At 44.0% G+C, this 25,104-nt stretch overlaps 1 protein-coding gene across 3 annotated transcripts in view; it reads left to right on the forward strand.

The window, feature by feature from the left end:
- The window catches only part of FBXL20 (F-box and leucine rich repeat protein 20), a 391,966-nt gene that overhangs the window by 287,838 nt on the left and 79,024 nt on the right, over window positions 1-25,104 (forward strand). For all 3 annotated transcript variants that reach the window (XM_069237456.1, XM_069237458.1, XM_069237457.1), the window contains exon 11: window positions 11,948-12,008. In XM_069237456.1, the coding sequence (XP_069093557.1) occupies window positions 11,948-12,008 (61 nt within the window). The remainder of the gene's footprint in view (window positions 1-11,947; window positions 12,009-25,104) is intronic.

Raw genomic sequence — 25,104 nt, forward strand, 5'->3', positions numbered from 1 at the left:
TATGTGCTTGAGAAATCTGTTGTATCTGGGGAAAAAAAATCTTAAAAGGGGCTGACCATTACTTACCTTAACTTACCATTGTTTGGATCCCACGTCACTCTTGTTTCCTTTGACATAACATTGGTTGGCTCCCACGTAACTCCTACATCACTCTTGCTTTCATACTTAATACTGGTCAGCACCTCCTCCGTCTTTCTCCTGGGCTTTGGGTCTTTGTGCCTTCCTGCAGTGGAGCCTTGACCAAGTACTACTTCCAGTACCCAGTGTCCTTACACGGCAGGCTCCTGCCGTGCAGGTTCTCCTTTTTAATTTTTTGACATGCACTCTTTGAGTGCATATCCCTGCAGCCACTCTCCTTTATCTCTGTAACGTAAACAAAAAAAAACAAGCGCTATGACCTATGTTCCCTTTAGAATACGTGCATGCTTGGGGTTGCACCGCCTTGCTCCTTCCAGCTCTCTCCGGGAGCTCACTTGCTGCTCCAAGGCAAAATCAGGTAACAAAAGCAATGTTCTGTTAACGCCATCACCTTGTATTTAAAAGAAGAGAAAGGCGTGAAATCCCCTCTTTTTCTTCTCGTGTGTGGCAGGCGCTGCTGGAGATTGTTGATTCCAACATTTATATGCCTCACCTGAATGGTTGAGCATTTCTAGTGCTGCTGCCTCAAAGAAAGTTAAATGTACACATCTGGCTAATCTGCAACTGTAAAGTCTGCTTGGATAGTGGTATTGCCATTAATTGATGAGATCACTTGAAGAATATTCTTTTTGAGTGCTATTGTAAATTAACCTCATGTGCTTTTAATGGACAGTTATAAAAAAAAAAATATTTGAGCAACGTACAGACTGCATATTACTCAGAACTATATTGGAAGTACTTTTTAAATCTTTAACCTGAATTTGGTTGTGCACTTTGTGGCAGTCTATCTATACTGTGTGTAATGCAAGTTTAAAATAATGATGTGCACATTCACAGTGCTTTCTGTCACAGGCTGAGACCTTTTAACATTAAAAACACATGTCACTATTCCGCACAACCCCAACCAGACTTCAATTATCTGGCTGTCTGGTAACACACACATACGCTGTGATCACAGTAATCAAAATCGGTTTCACAACATAAAATAGCGAATGTCTCACTGGTTGGTTTAGCCTGCATTTATGTTTCATTCCAGGTGTGTGTTATTTTATAGGCAGTTACTTGAAGGTGACAAACCAGCAAAATAGTTACAGAATATTTTGTTCTTTTTGGCCACACCTTTGATTTTGCTCCCACGCTCACTGACCCCCGCTGTTTGTGGCCAGTTTTATGGTCTACTGGGACGGTGTTTACTGTTGAATTCCCTGATATTGAAACAAATATTGCTTTCAGCAAGCATAAAACCATGCAGTCTTCCATACCTTTCAAAACTTTTATAAGTTTTCTCTTTACAAGTTCAGAAGTGCCACAATTTGCGGACATGGACCACTTTTTAAAGTTTTCTTTGTCAGCAAAAGTTATGTAAAACAGGCTTAGAGCTCTCCCATTACTTACCAGTACTTACCATTCGTTGGCTTCCACTTCACTCTCGTTTCCTTGCTTCTTACTGGTCACACCTCCTGCGACCTGTCAGCTTCTCGCCTCCTCCTCATTCTTTGTGGGGCTGCTGTCTCAGCCGTGGAGCATGGACCTAGCACAGCTTCCCGTTTGCAGCCAGCAGTGCCCTTCCATTGGCCACGTCTTGCTACAGGTAATTTTAAAAAAAATGTTTTAATTGCCTTGCATTTGATAAGAGTGCATGGTAGTGTACAGTCTCCACCCTGATCCTGCTGTCTGTTGTTGCTTCTCCCTCAACCAAAGCATACTTATGGCACCCCACCCTCTTTACGATGTTTGTTTTGTTCCCCTCTAACCTCACCCTCTTCCTGCTATTTTATTCCCCACCAACCCTGCCCCCCTTCCCACTGTTCTTTTCATTCCCCACTCACACCCTCCTCCGCCTGCTGTTTGTTTAGTTTCCCCAGTCCCTACCCGCTGTCAGTTTCGAAACATTGACAAAGCCAACAGTTATCTCATAGGCGAAACCTGTTGTCTTTGTCAGTGCTTGTTTTTTTTTTTAAATGTGTTCCTTGAGGTTAAGATTGGGGTACAGAGATTGGACGTCTTTTTTACCACGCCCACCCTATCAACCACAATGAATGTGATTGGCAGGTATCCCACCCTTGCCATGAGAGATCGAGAGGGATGCGAAAACATGGGAAAAATACGAAAAGATGACACCAATAAATTTAAAACTCACAGATAGGAAGAATAAAGACTTAATGCAATTAGGACAGAAATTCATTTAGTGTAACGGAATTCAGCTCATGAGAAAACAAAACAAAACTTGAAGATACTAAAGCAAGCACTTTTAAACTAATTTTCAATGATCTCGGTAATGTTTCTCCAATGTAAATAAATGAGAATGGTCAAAGCTTGTGAACTTGTTAAATAAAGTTGTAAAAAATGCTGCAAGAGACTCTGCATGCAGTCTCATAGGAGCAATAGAGAAAGTGCTGTAGAATCAAGGGAAGAAAGGCTTGTATCCCTTGTACAGTCCTGTAAGACAGCTGAAGCCTGGAGCCCTTATCTAGATTTGTGGAAGCTTATCAAATACCTCAGAAAGCACACCTGCTGAGTGGTAACCCCCACCTCAATGTTCTTTGACTGCTGAAGGACAAATGTCCACCGTGGACCTACTTTGTGCCTAATTTTGCACCGCTGATGTCCAAAGCACCACACAAAAACCATGTTTCAAAGTTAATAGTTCAAGGTTCTGCCTTTAAGGAGGTGATCCCCTTGACTGCGTAGAAGGCAAAGAAACTTTTCCCACACCCTGAGAACAGTTTTCTGAAGCTACATATACCAACCGCCAGCTTCACGAAGGAGGACTCATGACCTGTCTGCTTACACAGAGCTCACCTTGTCCTGCCTCCATCTATACTGCCTCCTTTATATCAGACTGATCCAGCAAAAACTGGACAAATGATGGAGGTAGACGGCACACAGGAAGGTATGTCTTAACAAATCTAAAGGAAGCTATGGGCTGCTGGTGGCGACACGTGGCCTGCTTGTTGGCCCCTCTTTTACCTACTTCATAATCCACTTGCCGCCCAGTTCAAAATTGATTCCACAGATAAAGTAAGCAAAATATCTCACCCACCAAGAAAACATCGTAATAGTAATATTTATTAACACTTGCGATCACGCTGGCTGTTAATATTGTAATCTGAGCTACGTCATGAAAGGCTTCCATAATACTGTACACAGCTGGGGCTCGTACATTCGAGAAAGGCTTAGTAGACAAAACGCCTTATAGATTCCACATGGAATAAAGCAAGAAAGACTCTTAGAGAATCCCCTGAGCAGACTCGGGACGGGGCACTTGTCAGGATACTCAGCAGGTCAAAGAACTGCCAGAGGTCGATTGGATTGCGCCAGCTGAGTGTGATGTTCTGCTATGGGGTGAGACCAAGTTGAATCTATTAGGGTCTCAGGTGATCAAGAGGTAAAGGCAGCAAATACTGGCACTGTGAATGCAGAGAGCATTCCTTACAATGAGCGTTTGCTAGATACCTGGCTTTTGCTTTTCTGTCATTTCTGATGGTGCTCAGAAAAAGAACAAGCATTTACAATGCAATGGGTCTCGCATTTTCTCGAGTTAAGAGTTATTAGCGCTATTAACTCCTAACCGGACTTCTCTTGCCACATAAACTGAAAATTAAAAGTAAAACAGTTTTGCATTAGCGAGCCAATTCACAGCTCCACGGCCTCCATGAGCATCAGTGTGAAGAGACGGACAAAAGGAAAAAGAAGGTTCGATGGCATCTGTCGCTGTAGATACGCATGTTCTGCAATAGCTCGCCATCTGGTGTTGGGCCGGAGTGTTACAAGTTGTTTTTCTTCGAAGAAGTCTTTCGAGTCACGGGACCGAGTGACTCCTCCTTTTGTCTCCATTGCGCATGGGCGTCGACTCCATCCTCGATTGTTTTTTTTCCGCCATCGGGTTCGGACGTGTTCCTGTCGCTCCGAGTTTCGGAACAGAAAAAATAGTTAATTTCGGAAGATTTTCGTCGGTATTGTTGCGTTCGGGATCGGCATACTTAGATTCAACACCGCATCGAAGATCGAAGAGCTCCGGTGCCCTTCGGGGTAGTTTTTCGATCCTCCGTCGGGGCCTGGTCGGCCCGACCGCGTGCTGAAGAACGCCGATGGAACGGACCCCGTTCCGTTTCTGCCCCAAATGCCACAATAAATACCCCTACACAGACCAACACTTGGTCTGCAACCTGTGCCTGTCACCTGAGCACAGCGAAGACACCTGCGAGGCCTGTCGTGCGTTCCGGTCCCGAAAAACACTCCGAGACCGTCGAGCCAGAAGACTTCAAATGGCGTCCGCACCGACAGCCCGACGGGAGTTCGAGGAACAGGAAGAGGAAGGTACCTTCTCGATCCAAGACTCAGACTCCGAAGGATTCGACGATACACAAACCGTGAGTAAGACGTCGAAAACCACACAAAGAAACATTTACAAGGCCCAGGGGACGCCACTGCCACCAGGCCATGGCTCAACCCATAAAATCGGTGACCGACCGTCGGCACCGAAAAAGGCCCAAACGGTGCCGAGATCGTCCGACTCCGGTCGAGACACCGGCACGCAGCCTTCTCGGGACCGAGAAAGTGCTGGAGACAAGCCTCGACACCGAGATGCCGGTGTGGACACGGCTCGACGCCGAGACAGCGGCACCGAAACAGATCGACGCCGAGAGGTTTCGGCCCCGAAAAGGAAAAAAGTCACCTCGGAGCCGAAAAAACACGCAGACAAAGTTTCGATGCCGAAACAAACTGCAAGCGACCCAGCTTCAGGCTCTTATACAGAAGAGCACTCGCTAACCTCCCAAATGCAGAAGCATAGGTTTGAGGAAGAGCTACAAGCAACTGATGCGGACCATACGCAAAAACGTATTTTCATTCAGCAGGGGACAGGAAAAATAAGCACCCTTCCCCCCATTAGGAGAAAGAGAAGGTTGGAGTTCCAGACGGAACAAGCACCACAACCAAAAGTGGTGAAAAGAGTTACACCACCACCCTCTCCTCCGCCCGTGATTAACGTTTCACCAGCACAAACGCCATCACACTCCCCAGCTCACACCACCATGAGCCAGGGTGACCAAGACCAGGACGCATGGGACCTATACGACGCCCCAGTGTCAGATAACAGCCCAGAGGCATACCCTACAAAACCATCTCCACCAGAAGACAGCACCGCGTACTCTCAGGTGGTGGCTAGAGCAGCACAATTTCACAACGTAAGCCTCCACTCAGAACAGGTCGAGGATGATTTCTTGTTCAACACACTCTCCTCCACCCACAGCTCCTACCAAAGCCTGCCTATGCTCCCTGGTATGCTCCGGCACGCAAAAGACATATTTAAGGACCCGGTCAAAAGTAGGGCAATCACACCAAGGGTGGAAAAAAAGTACAAGGCGCCTCCTACGGACCCAGCTTTCATCACAACACAGCTGCCACCAGACTCTGTTGTTGTAGGAGCAGCTAGGAAAAGGGCCAACTCTCACACATCTGGAGATGCACCACCCCCAGATAAAGAAAGCCGCAAGTTTGATGCAGCTGGTAAGAGAGTCGCAGCACAAGCTGCAAACCAGTGGCGCATCGCGAACTCCCAGGCACTACTTGCGCGCTATGACAGAGCCCACTGGGACGAGATGCAACATCTCATCGAACATCTGCCCAAAGACTTCCAAAATAGGGCAAAACAAGTGGTTGAGGAGGGACAAGCCATCTCCAACAACCAGATCCGCTCCTCCATGGACGCTGCAGATACAGCTGCACGGACAATTAATACATCTGTAACTATCAGAAGGCATGCATGGCTCCGAACGTCTGGATTTAAACCAGAGATTCAACAAGCAGTTCTCAATATGCCTTTTAATGAAAAAGAACTGTTCGGTCCAGAAGTGGACACAGCGATTGAGAAACTCAAAAAAGATACGGACACTGCCAAAGCCATGGGCGCACTCTACTCCCCGCAGAGCAGAGGGAATTACAGCTCATTCCGTAAAACGCCCTTTCGAGGGGGGTTTCGGGGTCAAAGCACACAAGCCAGCACCTCACAAGCCACACCGTCCAGTTACCAAGGACAGTATAGAGGAGGTTTTCGGGGACAATATAGAGGAGGGCAATTCCCTAGAAATAGAGGAAGATTCCAAAGCCCCAAAACCCCTACTACTAAACAGTGACTCACATGTCACTCACCCCCTCCACACAACACCAGTGGGGGGACGAATAGGTCATTATTACAGAGCATGGGAGAAAATCACTACAGACACTTGGGTTCTAGCAATTATCCAACATGGTTACTGCATAGAATTTCTACAGTTCCCTCCAAACATACCACCAAAAGCACAAAATTTAACAACACACCATTCCAATCTCCTAGAGATAGAAGTGCAGGTACTATTGCAAAAGAATGCAATCGAATTAGTGCCAAACACACAAATAAACACAGGAGTTTACTCACTGTACTTTCTGATACCAAAGAAGGACAAAACACTGAGACCAATCCTAGACCTCAGAGTAGTCAACACTTTCATCAAATCAGACCACTTCCACATGGTCACACTACAAGAAGTATTGCCATTGCTAAAGCTGCACGACTACATGGCAACTTTAGACCTCAAGGATGCTTATTTCCATATACCAATTCACCCATCGCACAGGAAATACCTAAGGTTTGTATTCAAAGGAATACATTACCAATTCAAGGTACTGCCTTTCGGATTAACAACCGCACCAAGAGTCTTTACCAAATGTCTAGCGGTAGTCGCTGCACACATCAGAAGGCAGCAAATACATGTGTTCCCATATCTAGACGACTGGCTAATCAAGGCCCATTCGTTAATAGAGTGCTCAAATCACACAAATCATATCATACAAACCCTCTTCAAACTAGGGTTCACCGTCAATTTCACAAAATCCAAAATTCGGCCACGCAAGGTACAACAATACCTGGGAGCCATAATAGACACATCAAAAGGAGTAGCCACTCCAAGTCCACAAAGAATTCAAAATTTCAACACCATCATACAACGCATGTATCCAACACAAAAGATACAAGCAAAGATGGTATTACAACTCCTAGGCATGATGTCATCATGCATAGCCATTGTCCCAAACGCAAGACTGCACATGAGGCCCTTACAACAATGCCTAGCATCACAGTGGTCTCAAGCACAGGGTCACCTTCTATATCTGGTGTTAATAGACCGCCAAACTTACCTCTCGCTTCTGTGGTGGAACAACATAAATTTAAACAAGGGGCGGCCTTTCCAAGACCCAGTGCCACAATACGTAATAACAACAGATGCTTCCATGACAGGGTGGGGAGCACACCTCGATCAATACAGCATACAAGGACAATGGAACGTACATCAAACAAAACTGCATATCAATCACCTAGAACTTCTTGCAGTTTTTCAAGCACTAAAAGCTTTCCAACCAATAATAGTTCAAAAATACATTCTCGTCAAAACAGACAACATGACAACAATGTATTATCTAAACAAGCAGGGAGGGACGCACTCCACGCAGTTAAGCCTATTAGCACAAAAAATTTGGCATTGGGCAATTCACAACCAAATTCGCCTAATTGCACAGTTTATACCAGGGATACAAAATCAACTCGCAGACAATCTCTCTCGAGATCACCAACAGGTCCACGAATGGGAAATTCACCCCCAAATACTGAACACTTATTTCAAACTCTGGGGAACACCTCAGATAGACTTGTTTGCGACAAGGGAGAACGCAAAATGCCAAAACTTCGCATCCAGATACCCACACAAGCAATCCCAAGGCAATGCCCTATGGATGAACTGGTCAGGGATATTTGCTTACGCTTTTCCTCCTCTCCCTCTCCTTCCTTACCTGGTAAACAAACTCAGTCAAAGCAAACTCAAACTCATATTGATAGCACCAACTTGGGCAAGGCAACCCTGGTACACAACGCTGCTAGACCTATCAGTGGTACCCTGCATCAAATTGCCCAACAGGCCAGATCTGTTGACACAGCACAACCAAAAGATCAGACACCCAGATCCAGCATCGCTGAATCTAGCAATCTGGCTCCTGAAATCCTAGAATTCGGGCACTTACAACTTACCCAAGAATGTATGGAAGTCATAAAACAAGCAAAAAGGCCATCCACCAGGCACTGCTATGCAAGTAAATGGAAGAGGTTTGTTTGCTACTGCCATATTAATCAAATACAACCATTACACACAACTCCAGAACATGTAGTGGGTTACTTGCTTCACTTACAAAAATCTAACCTAGCTTTCTCTTCCATTAAGATTCACCTTGCAGCAATATCTGCATACCTGCAGACTACCTATTCAACTTCCCTATATAAAATACCAGTCATTAAAGCATTCATGGAGGGCCTTAGGAGAATTATACCACCAAGAACACTACCTGTTCCTTCATGGAACCTAAATGTTGTCCTAACTAGACTTATGGGTCCACCTTTTGAACCCATGCACTCCTGCGACATACAGTTCCTAACCTGGAAGGTGGCATTTCTCATCGCCATTACTTCCCTGAGAAGAGTAAGCGAGATTCAGGCGTTTACTATACAGGAACCTTTTATACAACTACACAAAAATAAAGTCGTCCTAAGGACCAATCCTAAATTTTTGCCAAAGGTTATTTCACCGTTCCATCTAAATCAAACAGTGGAACTTCCGGTGTTCTTTCCACAGCCAGATACCGTAGCTGAAAGGGCACTACATACATTAGATGTCAAAAGAGCATTAATGTATTACATCGACAGAACAAAGAACATCAGAAAGACTAAACAACTCTTTATTGCATTTCAAAAACCTCATGCAGGAAACCCAATTTCAAAACAAGGTATAGCCAGATGGATAGTTAAATGCATCCAAATCTGCTACCTTAAAGCTAAACGACAGCTGCCCATTACACCAAGGGCACACTCAACCAGAAAGAAAGGTGCTACCATGGCCTTTCTAGGAAACATCCCAATGCAAGAAATATGTAAGGCAGCCACATGGTCTACGCCTCACACATTCACCAAGCACTACTGTGTAGACGTGTTATCCGCACAACAAGCCACAGTAGGTCAAGCTGTATTAAGGACATTATTTCAGACTACTTCCACTCCTACAGGCTGATCCACCGCTTTTGGGGAAATAACTGCTTACTAGTCTATTGCAGAACATGCGTATCTACAGCGACAGATGCCATCGAACTGAAAATGTCACTTACCCAGTGTACATCTGTTCGTGGCATCAGTCGCAGTAGATTCGCATGTGCCCACCCGCCTCCCCGGGAGCCTGTAGCAGTTTGGAAGTTACCTTCAATTATTTATATATGTATCATCTCAACCTTAAATAAGTGCATACTTAGTCACTCCATTGCATGGGCACTATTACTACAATTCAACTCCTACCTCACCCTCTGCGGGGAAAAACAATCGAGGATGGAGTCGACGCCCATGCGCAATGGAGACAAAAGGAGGAGTCACTCGGTCCCGTGACTCGAAAGACTTCTTCGAAGAAAAACAACTTGTAACACTCCGGCCCAACACCAGATGGCGAGCTATTGCAGAACATGCGAATCTACTGCGACTGATGCCACGAACAGATGTACACTGGGTAAGTGACATTTTCATTCGCTCGCAGTCAGACTTATCTGCAAAAGTGCAATTACCTATGTAACGAGGCAATGGCCAAGGCGGAAACAAAGGCAGGGCAAATGTAAAGCATTTACCAATGTCATCAAAGGTTTTTTGAAGGGCAAGCCCGTTAACGAGTGATAGTGATGGGCGTGAGGTGGGCGTGGTTAAAAGCCCAGATACAAACCAACATGTCGGGAAAGCAGCGCTTGACCTGGAAAGGGGGAAACAATACATCCCAAGTCACATAGCTCCTGGTTGGACAGTGGTTCTGCTTCTGCCATGTACCAGTCTTCCTGTCACACTCCTGGGTGTGCCCAACTTGCTCCCTCGGGCAGAACGTCATGTACAATCAATCCTGGTTCCCTCCATTTGGAGGCATAGATCCTGAGTGCTTGGAAATGTAACTGCTTAACTGCGGGAGGGTTCCTGCTAGTCCCTGTCAACCAGTTAAAGTTTAACACTGAAGTGGAAACCTGTTTGCCGCTCATGAATCTACACCAGTATCAAGAGTCAGAAGAACCTACAACACTTCATCACTTTAAATAACAAAGGGCCTGATTACGACTTTGGAGGAGGTGTTAATCCGTCCCAAATGTGACGGATATACCACCAGCCGTATTACGAGTTCCATAGGATATAATGGACTCGTAATACGGCTGGTGGTATATCCGTCACTTTACCGTCACTTTTGGGACGGATTAACACCTCCTCCAAAGTTGTAATCAGGCCCAAAGAGTTTAGGGTGAGACTATTTTACATATTTCCTACAGTTAAGAAGCATCACATGCCTTCAGAATGCGGAGCCTAGAAGAGTCCTGAAGTTGTTTCTTGGTAAGCTGCTTTATTGCTAGTCACGCTTCCCGATGAGCAGAAGGGATTCATGCTTTCACAGAAAGGAACCTTTTTTTACCTACCGTTTCTTTTTTGGGAGAAAGTGACACTAATCATGTGAAAAGTTCATGCAAACTTTCATCTCAATAAATGCCTCATTTTACATTTTTGTTTCCAAACCAGTTGAGCCGAAACATCATTTTATTGTCTGGTTTTAGTTGCCTTATGGCATTGCAGTTGCTTTTATCAAGTCACCCGTTCGTTGCCCTTGCCAGAATAATAAAGTTTAGACTTTATCAAAATGGGTTACAGCCACGTGGGTCTCGGTCTCCTGCACTCAAAGCCAATTGTCCCATTGCCCTGCAGTGCTCCTCCCTCTGCGTAGTCGTTCCATTGCAAAAATATTGCAAAACGGCCATTTTGAAAAGCTGGCACACGTCAAAACGCACCGATGCATTGACATGCGTTCTAGGATGGGCAATAGAGTAGGCAAGTTGTTCGTGAAAACCTGTTCAAGTGAGGTAGGCCTATGCCAACTATTTCTGTTTACAAGTCTACTGTACTTACAGTTGATTTAAGAATGTGAATCTGTGAAATGCCCGGTGCTGGTGATGTTACTTTCTGTAACACTACTTGTTCATCATTGGCATCCGTCGTAGAGTCACATGCAGACCACCTTCCTCCCAGTTCTAAATCCACATTTTCATGTTTTTTTTTTCTTTTTTTCTTTCTTTTATTTTTTATTAACATTTTACACTTTCTACCATGAATCCCGAAGGCCCATTCCCACTAATGTAGGGTTTAACCACCTATGTATTGTCATGCAGGTATGTTAATACGATTTACTGCCGTGATATTATTGACACAGCCTGATAACATCGATTGATTCAAGCATATGAATCTAAGAAAGAAACCAGTGCTGGAGAAATCTAATTACAAGTATGTATTTTTTAAAGTCTCTTTCCTTTGTTTTGATGAGTGGCGTGCCCTTCCTACTGTAAGACATGCTCCAATGTCTGAACCGCGGATAGTATTTGCAGTTTGTTTTGTTCTTTTTTTTTTCTTTTTTTTTTTTTTGGTATTTCTTCTATTTTTGTACATTAATGATCATATTTGTAATATGACATCCATGAACTGGCACTGGAATAACATTTGGCATTTGCTCATGTGTTCGCTGCACTCTCAAGTTTGTGTTTCTATCGTTTGTGATCTTTACTAGATAAAGCACCTCTCTCTAAGGGGCGCATTGCCAGTTGTGTTTGTCAAACGAAATCGGCCTTTTATTTTCATATTCCTAACTTTAGGAAGCTGTAATGGGACATACAATGTGTATGTCTGATGCTTTGATGTTGTATGCCCATTGAACACCTTGTGTTTCTGCAGAATACTGGAGGTGGCACGCTGCTCTCAGCTGACAGACGTGGGCTTTACTACGCTTGCCAGAGTAAGTCTCCACTGGCCATGTGGTTTTCACCTTTAACAGTGAGGAAGAAATATTCAAGAGTAGTTTTGAAAATGTAATTGTGATATCCTTTGGTACATATTCATAAATTCCAAGCCCAATATTGTGTCTTTACAATGCTGTATCTCTCCAGTGGTCCGAGTTCTACAACACTGTTCGGTAGACTTCGCATTAGACTGAGCATTTTATTTTCTCTATATCTTTAAATGGCTGGTGTGGTTCACATTTACTCCGGCATACTGCATAATTCATCTAGTATCTCTGGGCTTTCTTTTCCTCTGATGGGCCATCCCACCCTGTGGCAGGGAGCGGGTGGAGCAGGGGTGGTCTGTCCTCTGACTGACTGCCCTCAACCCTGACATACTGCATTACGTCATCAGCATTTAGAACAAAAATAACTATTGCTTCACATCCATTACCAGCATAGGAATTCTGTGTTACTACCAGGGTAGGAAATTAGATGTTCAAGTATGTGACTTAGCATCAAAGGGCAGGGACTTATGCTATCCAAACTTCTAAGAAGGAATCACCCATGTACTCTGGCTTATACTCCCCAGGAATCTGTCAGTTTAAAAAAAAGAAATATATTTTTTATTTTCTAAAGGCATCCCGATATATTTTTGATTTTTTGTGGGGGTAAGAGAATTTGTTTAGAAAATTCTCCACTTTATATTTATTAAAACAAGGTTTTTTATTGATTTATAAAACATTAAGGAAAATAAAAGGGACTATTCGACAACAGGCAGTTGTGTAAGGTCCAAATAGTATGAAATTCATTAATTTAGATTTGTTTACGGTGGTCAGTAAACTCTGCCGTTAACCAGACCTTTTCTCTGAGAAGTAAACCCCATGTTTCTAGTCATGTCTGTCAGGTTCTTTCTGGTCAGACTCCCGAATTCGTCATACATCTCCCTATAAAGCATCAAGTTTTCCAGCTTCCGGTACCCATTTGTTCCATAAATCGTAGTTTGAAGCTTGAATCTTGTATATATTTACATCCTTTGCTTGATTCTGCCGTTTGGTGGTTTGATACAGATTAGTTATGCACATTTTTAAAAACAGCTTGTGGGGTCTGTAAACAGCCATTGGTATGTTGATTAGAATTTCAGAATCCACTTGGATTCTGTGCGACTGCTACATTTCTTTGGTCTTTTTTGTGTTTATATTTATTTTCGATTTGTTTTTTTAATGAACATTAATGGTATGCAGAGTTGTAGGCAAAAATTACACATTTTGTTTGTTTGTGCACCTTCTGCTGGATATCTCTGTGCCAGACATGGAGGGGAATGGCTTATGACTTTTGCTCATTTCAGATGGCAAGTAGTGGCAACTAATAACTAGTTCAATAGACAGTAGTAGCAACTATAATTAGTGCACATGTATTGGATGGTAGCCCTAATACCCTAATTTCAGAAAGGTGTCAGCGATGGTAGCTAGGATTAGATTGTTGTGCTACAGTAAGCAGAAGTATTTTCTACTTCATTCAGTGTCCACCTCAAGAAGACTCCCCACTTTTTAATACCTTTTTTCTTTTTGAAGAGATTCACCTCAAAACCTCAAAAAACGTTGATGCAACTACTGACAGCAGCTCAGTCCATTTAAACCTGGACTGCCAATCAAATTTTACGCAAACTATCCCATCATAAATGTTGATGATTTTCAATGTCTAAATATTGATTTATTTTGCACTTCTTAGCTCCAGCCATTTACTTCTAGGTGAAATGGTAGCTTCTAAAAGTTTAGAGCGTAAGCCTCAAAACAATATAGAATTCAGCTGGCCAAAGAGCTGTCTGAGACAGACTATTCCTTCTTCTATAACCCATGCACCATTGTACAGTTTCTAAGAAGTATTTGTCTTATGTGCACATTTCTAGGTTGGTCCCCCAAGTCAGAAAATAGTGCAGCAGGCGATCACTCTGCTCCAGGACACATCCCAAGCCAGGTTGCATAATTGTGACAATAGACAGAACATAACCTCATAGCCTTTGTGCCACCTAGAAAGGGTGGTGAAATGTCAGTGTTGTTTTGTTGTAACACAACCGGAGAGTTAAAGGGAGATAAGAAACATGTATTTGGTGGAAATCAGCCCATACTAGCTCCATACTTCTAAAACTAGTCAACACAGAAAAGTATGGGGTTCACCAATGATATGGAGCTACAGTCATGAGAAATTATTCGTGGGCTCCTAGACCTCGCTGGGTGTAAAGAATGGGCAGTGTGAGTGCTGTGTAGGGTGAGTGAGGGAAGGGGGTATTTCCTTTACAGAATAGGTGGTCTCACACACTATATAGTGTCATGCTTCATCATTTGACCACGTAGCCCCACCCAGGTAGGACAGTGCCACCTGGGCGGACTCAACCTCACCGTTAAAAGAACGGGAGGGAGTGCGTAAATATATTTTAATCTGGTGATAGTGGGATCCAGCTAAGCTACGGGAATATAAAAACACCTAGGCAGTTACCTGTGTGTGATCTACACTTTTAATAGTGGTGTCTGCTGGTGTATTAAAAACAAGGATGGGACACCTCGTGAGAATGAGGACTCACTTGGTCGCCTATCTAAAAAACGTCCGACATGTTTCTGCCCACTACTATGAGCCATGGAAGGTCTGGGGGCATTCTTCAGGGCCTAGGATCCCTAAACATCATGCAGAGTGCAGATAGATAAGCCTCCCCTAATACAGGGGGGGGGGGAAAAGGAAATAATTAGAACAAATGAGGGGGCCTACCTGTAGCAAGGAACTACCTCGCGGAGGCCTGAAGGAGTAAAAAACGTGGGTGACGTTAACTCAACAGCACATCACAGCAAAACACACAATAATAAGGGGTGCCACAGCAAGCCAAAGTCATGCAGTGAAAGCAGATATCTACTGATGAAATAATAGCTTACCCTAATATCTAAGGCCACTGGCCTCAGATTCCAGGAGGGGGAGTGTCCCCTTATAGTCACACTCTGGGGAGGGAGAGAAATAGAGACATAGACAGCGTTGGTGGTTATTTATCAGAAAATAAAATCTCAGTCCGAGGGGAGAACCCCTTAGGCAGAGATTAATGCAGTTCAGAATGCCTGGGGGAAAACAATTAGTGCCCTCCTAGCTCAAAAGGGTACAGTGGGTAGCGGAATCCTGACCCTGTGGGAAGCTGGGGTCAGAGGTTAGTATCTACGGTAAAATACATGAAGGAAATGAACTGCAGGGAAGAGGAATAAAGGCAACCTGGTTGCAGGAGAGAACAACAATTGCCAGAAAATGCAAAAAAGCACAAATGCACATATTATTGTGCAACACACACACTCTCAGTTCCAGTCAACCAAACAGTCTTATCTGTAGCGTGGCTGGAGGTCAAGTGGAAGTCCACCAGAAAGAATGGCCGCAAAGTAAGTGCTCCTGCACTTACTACGTCAAAGGAGGCGCTCGCTGTGCACCTAGACCGACCACTCGCTGGACCGCTTGAGGTATGTGGTCCAGCGCGGGCGGCATAAGTAGTGTGGCTCTAATTGAACGCACCTGTGTGTCCTTTGCCGAACCGGCTCCAGCTGTGCTTTTGAGTGGCATTACTCTTGTTGTTGATGGGAAACTGAACCTTGCTGAAAGTCAAAATTAAAACAGATCCTTTTTAGCATTGGACATCTTGCATGCAAGTACAAAGAACTTGCAGTTGACAGCAATAGACTCAATGGTTGTCTTCGAGCCAAAATAATACCTTTATCCCTTTTCCTACCAGCTGCTTACAACAAAGAAGTGAGAATGAGAGGCTGTTGGTACAGACGTCTGCTGCATGATTTTTTGAAGATGTTCTATGCAGTCCTGCTCATTTTTGTGACACACTTTGTTTTTACTTGAGTAAACGTAAGTCCATGAAACAAGTGTAGGTACTCCTCCTTTTAGCAAGAAACACAGGACAGTATAGCTTAGCCTTACTGAAAAGATGCACACCCAAAATGTACTTCCTATTGGAGTAAGAGTACCTGGAGCAGGTAACAAAGATACTTCTTACCCTTCCTATTCTATCTTCTGGATCTGACTCTTACACTGCAATACTTCACGGAGGATCACTTGTCAATACTCCATGAAGAGATTCAGGCTCTCTTGGTCAACAGAGTCTGTCTTATAAGATTCCATGGAGATTGGCAGGAGACTAAAGTTCACTGGTAAAGGACTTTTTACCTGCACTTCTGGTAGGGAGACTGCATAGCAACTGCCCCCTCTAAACACCCGAACAGTCTCTCACACCTTGTGGTCCTCGCCTTCTTTCTATGGGTGTGCATGTTTCACTCATGTTTGACCTAGATGGTTAGTGTCAGTTTGGAACATTATGTCCATTTGTTCAGAAGTTAGCAGTTTCTCTGCAAGCTGTTCCTTGTCCTTGATCGACATGACAGGTTCCCAATCCATTTATCTATGGATATATCTGATACTGTAGTTACCTGGTGGTTGGAGACAAGAATCCTGGTCCCTTTTTTTTTGTTTTTTGGAGGAGCGGATTTCCCATGAGAGCAATAAAATGCCTTCCTGTCAATTTACTTTACTCCTGATTGTCCCTTAACAACCCAGCCTTTTTTTTCTGATCAAGACTTCTAACCCCAGATTCCTCACCTTGTAAATTTCTCCAGGCACCAGACTGGAACTGAAAACTTCTCAGCAATCCCCTTGTACATCAACATGTGACATTATGCGATTCCATGTCAAATCCGTTCAACTCCAGATATGATGTTGAGTCACATGTATATGCATAACCTCTTCATGCTGACACCAGTTCCTTACTTTCTGTGCTTTCCTGGGCGAATCCGGAAATAACAGTGCTGCCTCTAACAGACTTATTCCCATTCTGCAAATTTTATTTTCTCCAAAAACATTTTGCAGTGTGTAGGTATGGGGCCTAAGCCTACAGGTTGTATGCCATGCAATGACTGTAACCAACAGAAGCCAGTGACAGACACAAAGTCTGCCACTTGTGCCTCTGCACCTTAGCTGACTCTAAAATATGCCATAGCTGTGTGAAGAGGAATAGCAAAGCCTACTGCGAAGCCAAGTTAGCCGTCATAGAATTCCACAGGAAGAAACTGTCAAGGTTGAGGGCATGGATGCACTCTTATTTCCGACTCCGCTCGCATTATGGTTCCAAATGGAAGGTATAGAGCTGAGGGTAAGTCATGGAAATCCCATAAAAAGCATAAGTCGAAGCATGGGTCTCAGTCTTCCGCCGCTCACACCATTTGGAGTTGCGACATCATGGGTACTTCCAGGCCACAGAGCTGTTCTGCAGAACAGACCCTGGCACTGTTCCTGCTCTGACTCTCTATCGAGCGGAGTACTACAGTGGCTGCACTTCTTAGTGAGACTGAGGTGAAAATATTTGGTACCCCTCTGGATCCCGCTGGAGAACCTTTGGACCTCAAGGATTCCTGCAATGGTTGCCGGTTGGAATCTTGTCCGCTGATCCGTCCCAGTACTGACTACGCCACTCAACCTTCATCCAAGTTCAGCCCCTTCCTCAGGCACAGCTCCCCTGATTCCAGCCTCAGTGCAGCATTTGATGCCATTCACAGCACCATGACAGACACCGCTAGCCTGAGCTTTAACACTGGCACCCATGTCACCAACACCAACTACATATCTGATAGTTTTATTGGATACAGAAGCTAGGCCCCTATCCATTGGTCCCGCAACAATGTGCGCATTCCAAACCAGAAATGACAATGGTGACTATGGAGGTGATTTTGTTTGTGATGAGATGGGCATATTTGAAGACCTTCAAGATGCCAGTGGTCTGGACACCACACCAGACGCTGGGTTATCCTCCCCAATCCAAGCTATAGAAAACTCCAACTTCTTTGCCACTGTCATCTTGATCTTAATTCCCCTATGCAGGAAGTAAAGACAAATGCCTTAACTGATGTTCTCAATTCAGCATGGTCCAGTCAGGAACCCTTACTACTTTTTAACAAGGTCTTCATTAATGTTCTGATGGGCACCTGGGTGAAAGCAGGATCTAGCCTTCCAGTAAATAGACTAGCAGTGAGAAAATGTAGGCCTGCTACTGGAAACCCTGAATTTCAGCCCCATCACCCTAATCCAAAGAACTTTGTGGTACAGGCATCCTCCATCCAGCTAAACACGAATTCTTTCCCTACCACCCCACAGGGAGTCCAAACAAATGGATACATTTGCAAAACTGGTGTACTCGAGTACCAGTCCCGCCCTAAAGCCCATAAATACTTCATGCCTCCTAGGAAGGTACTTGCACTCAGTATGGGACAGAGAGGCAAACATCTTGCAGGCAGTCCTGGAAGAGATTAGACCGACCCTTCAATGGCTAATCTGCGGCAAAGTAAATAATCCTCTCAGGTCTGTACATGACCGTCTGTCTGCGTAGGGTAGTCTGAGCCCCTGTGGTGGTTTGGTGCCACGTCTGGTTTTGCTCCACAGACTTCATCGAATGTGCAACAGTCCCTTATGGACATTCCATTTGATTGCTTAAAGTTATTTGGAGCAAAGGCAGACTCAGCCCTGGAAAGATTTTAAAGAGATCAAGGTAACCTCCTACTCTGCAGGCCTAGTTTGGCAGTTCCCCCAACAACAATGGGCCGTTCGAGGCTTCATTAGGGAATATCAGCAGAGGCAGTGCCTAATGCATGCCTTAGCAGCAACAGTCATCCCAGTCCTTTTGACAGTGAGGCTTGGGGAGCAGAATGACAGCATCTAGGCCCTCAGGGGCATTTTGCTACCCAAACCCCACCCACATAGCTGCTGCAATATCGCTTCAAATTGTCCTTGGTGACATGTGGTTGCCCTGTGGGAAGTGGAGTAACTTTTTACCTTCCTGGATGTAGGAGCATTAGATCAGACTGATAGGTGCTCCAGATCGTGGAACACAAATACACCCTACCCTTCCTATCCTATTCTCTACACTGCAAGTCCCCTCGGAGGACCACTTGTCAATGCTCTGCAGGGAAGTTAAGTCTTTCTTGGCCAACTGAGCATGGAGGGGGTGCAGAAATCAGAGGTCTGGACTGGTTGCTACTACTACTTTCTAGTGTCAAAGAAGTATAAAGACATTTACCCCACCCTAGACCTTCGCCATCTGAACACCTCCGGGTGGACATGGTCAAGATGCTCACTCTGGCCCAAGTTCTAACTACCCTAAACATAGGAGACTGGATGGTAGGACTTGACTTACAGGACGCATATGTTCGCATTTCCGTCCTCCAGTTCCAGAGACGTTAACTGCGGTTTCAGGTAGGCTAGGGTGCTTTGTTCTCTGTACTCCCCTTGGGACTTTCCAGTACACTTTAGGTGTTCACCATGATAATGCAGTGGTTGCAGCCCATCTGGGGAGTCTGGGATTAACAGTCTTCCCATACCTTGACAACAGGCTACAGAAGACTGACTCACCTCAAACAGTCATAGACCACCTCCAGACGATGGCCTGTCTGTTGACATTGTTGGACTTTCCCATCACCGTGCTGAAGTTACAACTATTGACAATGCCCACCTCAGGATCTGTTTTCCCAGTGAATAATTTGATCATGCAGCTAGGAATGCCTGGCAGCCACTAGCCGCAAGCATGGCCTCATTTAGGGTTTAGCAGATTGGGGTGGATGGGAGGCCCACCACTCCTCCAACCCTGCTATTCCTGTGCCCTTTTTAGTATCAGTGGAAGCACCAGGATTACACCACCATATCCTATTATTGCTCCACAAGTGTGAATCTCTGACATTATGGTCTGTCAGTTAAGGGGCTTTCAAGTCATAGTAACAGTCACCCAACTCTGTTAAGGCATGGTGCAGCATGGTGAACAACTGCAGGAAAAATGCAGAGTGATCCCATGAATTTGGGAAATTTCACATGTATTGTGGCCATTTATATTTTATTTACTGAAAACAAACCTCCTTTGGAAGTTTGTTTCCCGGGGAAAAAAAACGTTTGCCCAAGCGGAAGCTTCAACATGGTGCCCCCAGCAGACAGGTAGCGATCAAGCGGAGGTTCCCCGAGAGGCAGGTGTTTTAATTAGGGTGGTTGGTCCTTCAGAAGGGTGGATGAGGATATGTTCTCCCCCACTCCTGTCGGACTGCCATGGTCTTAATATGGCCGTACGTCATGACACCTGACACTGGTGTAATTTCCTTATTAGTGGAATTCTCAGAACCTAGTTCCTGGGGCAGAACCTTTAGGAAAGATGTCCAGATCTTACAAGACTGACGTGCATATCTTACAAGGCTGGAGTGCACATGGGCAACCTCCACATGCAAAGCAAGCAGGCAATGCCTGAGACAAAGCTTCATTTTAAGCATCTACAGTTTGTAGGCATCACTGTTGGTCTACAGTTCTTCCATATGTGATCAAGAATTATGCAGTGTTAAAAAATATTACAATATTGTAGTTTAATAATGCACTGTATTATAATGTGCTGTAAACAAGAATGACATGACCCCTCAAAAGAAATTTAGATTCGTTGGTATTGTGCTCTTCAAGATTAAGTACTGTGAATAGGAATATAAATGCTGTGGACTATGCATACTACCATTTAGATGAGCAACACATGTATAAGGTACCATAATTTTAATATTTTCTGTCGAGACTGGGCTTTATTTGCAAATATTTGTGGGGAGGGAGACTTGAAGAGGTCTCCGTTAAATATTCAGTTGGTCAGCAGTATCACTCTATTTGTCCTCAGGCAGCCTATTTGTGATTCAGGTCCTGACAGTTGTCGTTCTCAGACCTTAATAGAATGGCTTCATACTCATTCAGGAAGCTGTTGCTGGGGCTGCAATTGGTATTCACAATGAAATGAAATATTCCTATTTGCAATTCCAAGGAATTCAGCACAGCAGTACGTCTTCTGAGTTCTTAGAATTTGTTCTTTACAGTTACAGAATACATAAGTTGTGATACAAAATGGAAGATCCGCCACTAGTTAGTGTTATACTTTTCAGGTAGACAGATTGTATTTCCTGGCTGTCAACGAGCTTTTCAGTTTTGCTTTGTCACATTTCTGAAATGTTACCTTATGTACTCCATCAAACTTGCATGCTATTAGTGCTCCGTTGTCCTGCTCACACTTATCCCAAAAAAAGAAGTTGGTTGCACTGTAAGCAGAACAGGTAAACATTAAAGGATTCATTTGTGACCAAAGTACCAATCATAGAACATGCCATCCTAACTACACTTCATGGTATGTTTAAACCCAGTTCCTGTAATTAGGATGCTGGAGAATGGCTTCTTCCAGGGTCTCACCTTATCTGGGCAATGCCCCTTCTAAATGTATTCACAAGTAGGCCAGGCACAGAAGCCAATACAGTGATGGCAATAGCATATCAATATGCTTCTGATACTGATACAAGCTTCAGGTTATTCCATAAATAAGCACTCTACAGCCCCTGTACCATCGTTGTTTTTTTATCGTTGACAATATCTCACAGTTCCTTACATGAGTATTCAAATGCCTACTCAGTTCCTTTGCCAGACTATAAGAGTTCCCTGGCAGACTCAGCTGAACATCTCCTCCTGTATATCTACCACCTCATGTATTTTTGACGGTTTTCCGAGTTCCCAAACCTATAGTGTTTCATTTTCACACCGGAGCACCGTGACTTTGACACCTCTCGATCTGAAGGACGCTTATTTCCACATACCAATACATCTGGCACATCATCACAATCTCAGGTTTGTGGTCAGCAAAAAACACTCAGAAAAAAGGCTGCACAGCTCCAAAGGAAATGTATCAATATAGATCATCCCCTAATCAAGGGGAGATCTAAAACGGTCCCTGAGGATAACCTGTAGCCCTCACTCACCAATTGGTGACATGTTTCATCATTGGGCTTTGCTCCTCGTTAGACCGGTGCTGCAATGTCTGACGGGCCCCTCATAGGGGCTCTTTACTGGAGATCTTTTGAAGAGAATTGCCGTCGGTGAATGTAATAGTGTGGGATTGATGAGATGGACTGTTAAAATTGACTAGAAGAACCCTATAGCGAAGTATTTTATTGAAAGAATGGGCCTCTGTCGAGATTAAAAACAAAATGGGTAAGGGAAAGAAAGTATGTCTATTTTACCCTATTCTCAGTGTAGTGTCTAATGTTTGTGAACCCTCTAATCTAGGGATCAAGTACGTGTATGGCAGAGCTGGAAATATGTACACTGCCTAAATTGAGAAGGTCAACATGTTTCAACATGTTTCTCGCTAAATTAAGTCTATAAAAAATCTTAGTGCGATTCATCAGGACCTCAAACAAATATCATACCTAATCCTCACAATTCTGATAAATAAGATGAAGGTTATGGTACAGGAACCTTAAAGAAGAAAAAAATGTTAAGAACACAATATCCTAATAGTGTTTAGTGCCAGATAAGCATGCCAGTGTCACTCAAAAACACTAGTGAAAATCCCTAGCAGTGCTTTGGTGACATGTGAATGAACACCTCTAAATAGAAAAATGCTGAGGTTCTTACCTTCCTCATATTAAAGGATGGACCCCAAGGGGAGTAGTGGACAGCCTACGTGATCCAGCCAGTGTAATAATCAGCATGTCTGGGACACAGGGAAGAATAAATAGTTATTGTATATCCATAATGTAATCTCCTGGTATTATTGGGCTCAAAACATTTGTATAAAAATAACCTGAATTATCAGAAAACAGACCTCTAGTCTAGTATTAAGTCCTATATCATGTTATCCTTAACTCATGTAATAGGCTACAAGTGGTGTCCTTTGTCTTCATAGTACAATCAGTTATCACATAGATAATACTCATCCACAGGGCTCATGGGACTTATTGCCCTCATTGTGAAGACAGTGTTGCCTGTACTAAAATAATGTTTATGTATATCACTGGTGTATTTTTGTTATTAAGCGAATGACAGCTCCCACCAAGATGCAAAAAATCTGGGATGAATCCATTGCGTTGAAAATTATGTTACCCCTCATACGATCGGTAACAGCTCCCACCAAGGAGGCGAGTGCATTGTGTGTATAAATCAGTCCCATCATCAGAGTTATAAATCAATAGCCAGACCTGGTGATTGTTTTATGAGGGGGCCCCGGCGTCTTAGCTAAGTAGGGCTCGGGTTAGAGGCGCTGACATAAATCATACATACACTTCATCTTCATAAAGTAGTAACTGAGGCGAGTCCAATGTCTAATAAATACTTGACAGCTCCCAAAAAGGTGCAGATGCCTCATAGATGTATAGAAAACATTCATATTGAACCTCGAACACACCGAACAGACTAAACACACAATGATGGTTCTGTATGTACGCTCAGGTGCCGTAGTCAAACACGATCTAGATTAGCAGCACCGAATTACAGGCATTAGCATAAATAGAAAAGGTATCCCATGGCAGCCCTGATTGGGTGCCAAACACAGATATAAATCCACATGCACACCCTGTTCCTGAGAACCGAGTTAATATTCAGTTTGGTCCGAAGTACTTACTAGGGCAGTGGTTCCCAACCTGTGGTTCGGGGACCCTGGGGGTCCGTGAAGCCTTCTCATGGTGGACCGCTAAAGCCTAGAAAATTAAAAAATATTAACAAATATTGACAAATTAGGTCCCCAGCTTCCAGCAATGACTCAGGAGGGGGTCCCCGGATTCCCATGATGATTCAGTGGGGCTCCCTGGGTTCCATTAATGTTAAAGTGGGGGTCCACAGAAATCAAAAGGTTGGGATCCACTGTACTAGGGTATCCGACCAGACTTCCTTGAGCACCTACCCCTGACCTGCGTATCCGGTATTGACACTGGTGCGAGGAGCCCAGATTTTAAAGGGGGAAGTAGCACAAGGACATAGAAATGGGACTGGCGTGATTCCTTAGTGATATCGGTCGCCATTTTGGCATCAAAACAGTGTGTCTAGACGATAGGCTTTATGAGGTGCAGCATGAAAATAGAGAAGGGACTGTCATTGCTAGTCAAAAGTGGACTCTGCCCACTCTTCTTAGAGCCCACTCCACTCGAAAGAAGAGAGCTTTTATGACCTTTCTGGGGAACATCCCAAAACTGACATATGCAAAGCAGCCATCTGGCCTACATTTCACTCTTTCACAAAACATTATTCTGTGGATGTACTAGCTTGCCAACAAGCTAATGTTGATCAGGCATTACTTCATACCCTTTTTCAATTTATTACAACATCCACAAGCTAGCCACCTCTTTTAGTAGGGCTGCTTTACAGCCTCTGCACAGCATGTGTATCTACAGCCACACATGCCTCGAATGAAAAATGTTAATTGTCCTGTAAGCATCTATTCATGGCATGTACAGCTGTAGATTCACATGTGCCCTCTCTTTCACGGACACCTGTGGCTGTTTGTAATCTCAGTTACTATCTTTTTTTCCCTCTTATTGCATGCATATGTCTCTATACCTCACTTTGCACACATTCTATCCTCACCTGCCGTATGGGAAAACAGTTGAACAGTGGAGTCTATGACCATGCACATTACCAGCAAGAGGAGTTGTCACTAATATGGCCCAAAATACTTCTTTGAAGAAAAACAACTTGCACACATCCAGGCTCAACACTAGATGGCAGGAGTATGTACAGGATGTGAATCTACAGCACTACATGCCACAAACAGATGCTTAAATGGTAAGTAACATTTTCCTTCTGCATACTACTCCTTTTTGCAGACCTCTCCAAAAGTTCAAGTACACCAAATACTTGGCTAGGTTCGACTAGTTTCTGGAGCAGCCTCTATTACCAGGTCTCCTGATATTTCAAGGGGGACTGATATTTCCTTAGAGCTTTAGAGCCTAGTCCCTAACAAGGTAGCATATTCACAACTAGGTTTGTCAGAAACCAATATTAATATGATCTGTACTCCCAGGAGGATCTCTGATGGACATTTTATTTTATCTGATGGTGCCCTGTATGAATCCAATGCCTAAACGATTTCAGGGCTTTTAGGTGATGCACATGCCTTTAAATACACACCCCTCTCAACCATAAGTTCCAATAAAGAATTTTAATATGAAGGGGACACATGCAGTATAGGTTGCTGGCCAAGCAGAAGAAGTCATGTGCTGGTCCAACTAAAGTCTGTTAATTCCATATGCTGGGACAATAACATAA

Source organism: Pleurodeles waltl, chromosome 6, assembly GCF_031143425.1.
Source record: "Pleurodeles waltl isolate 20211129_DDA chromosome 6, aPleWal1.hap1.20221129, whole genome shotgun sequence".
In the NCBI taxonomy this organism is placed as follows: Eukaryota; Metazoa; Chordata; class Amphibia; order Caudata; family Salamandridae; genus Pleurodeles; species Pleurodeles waltl.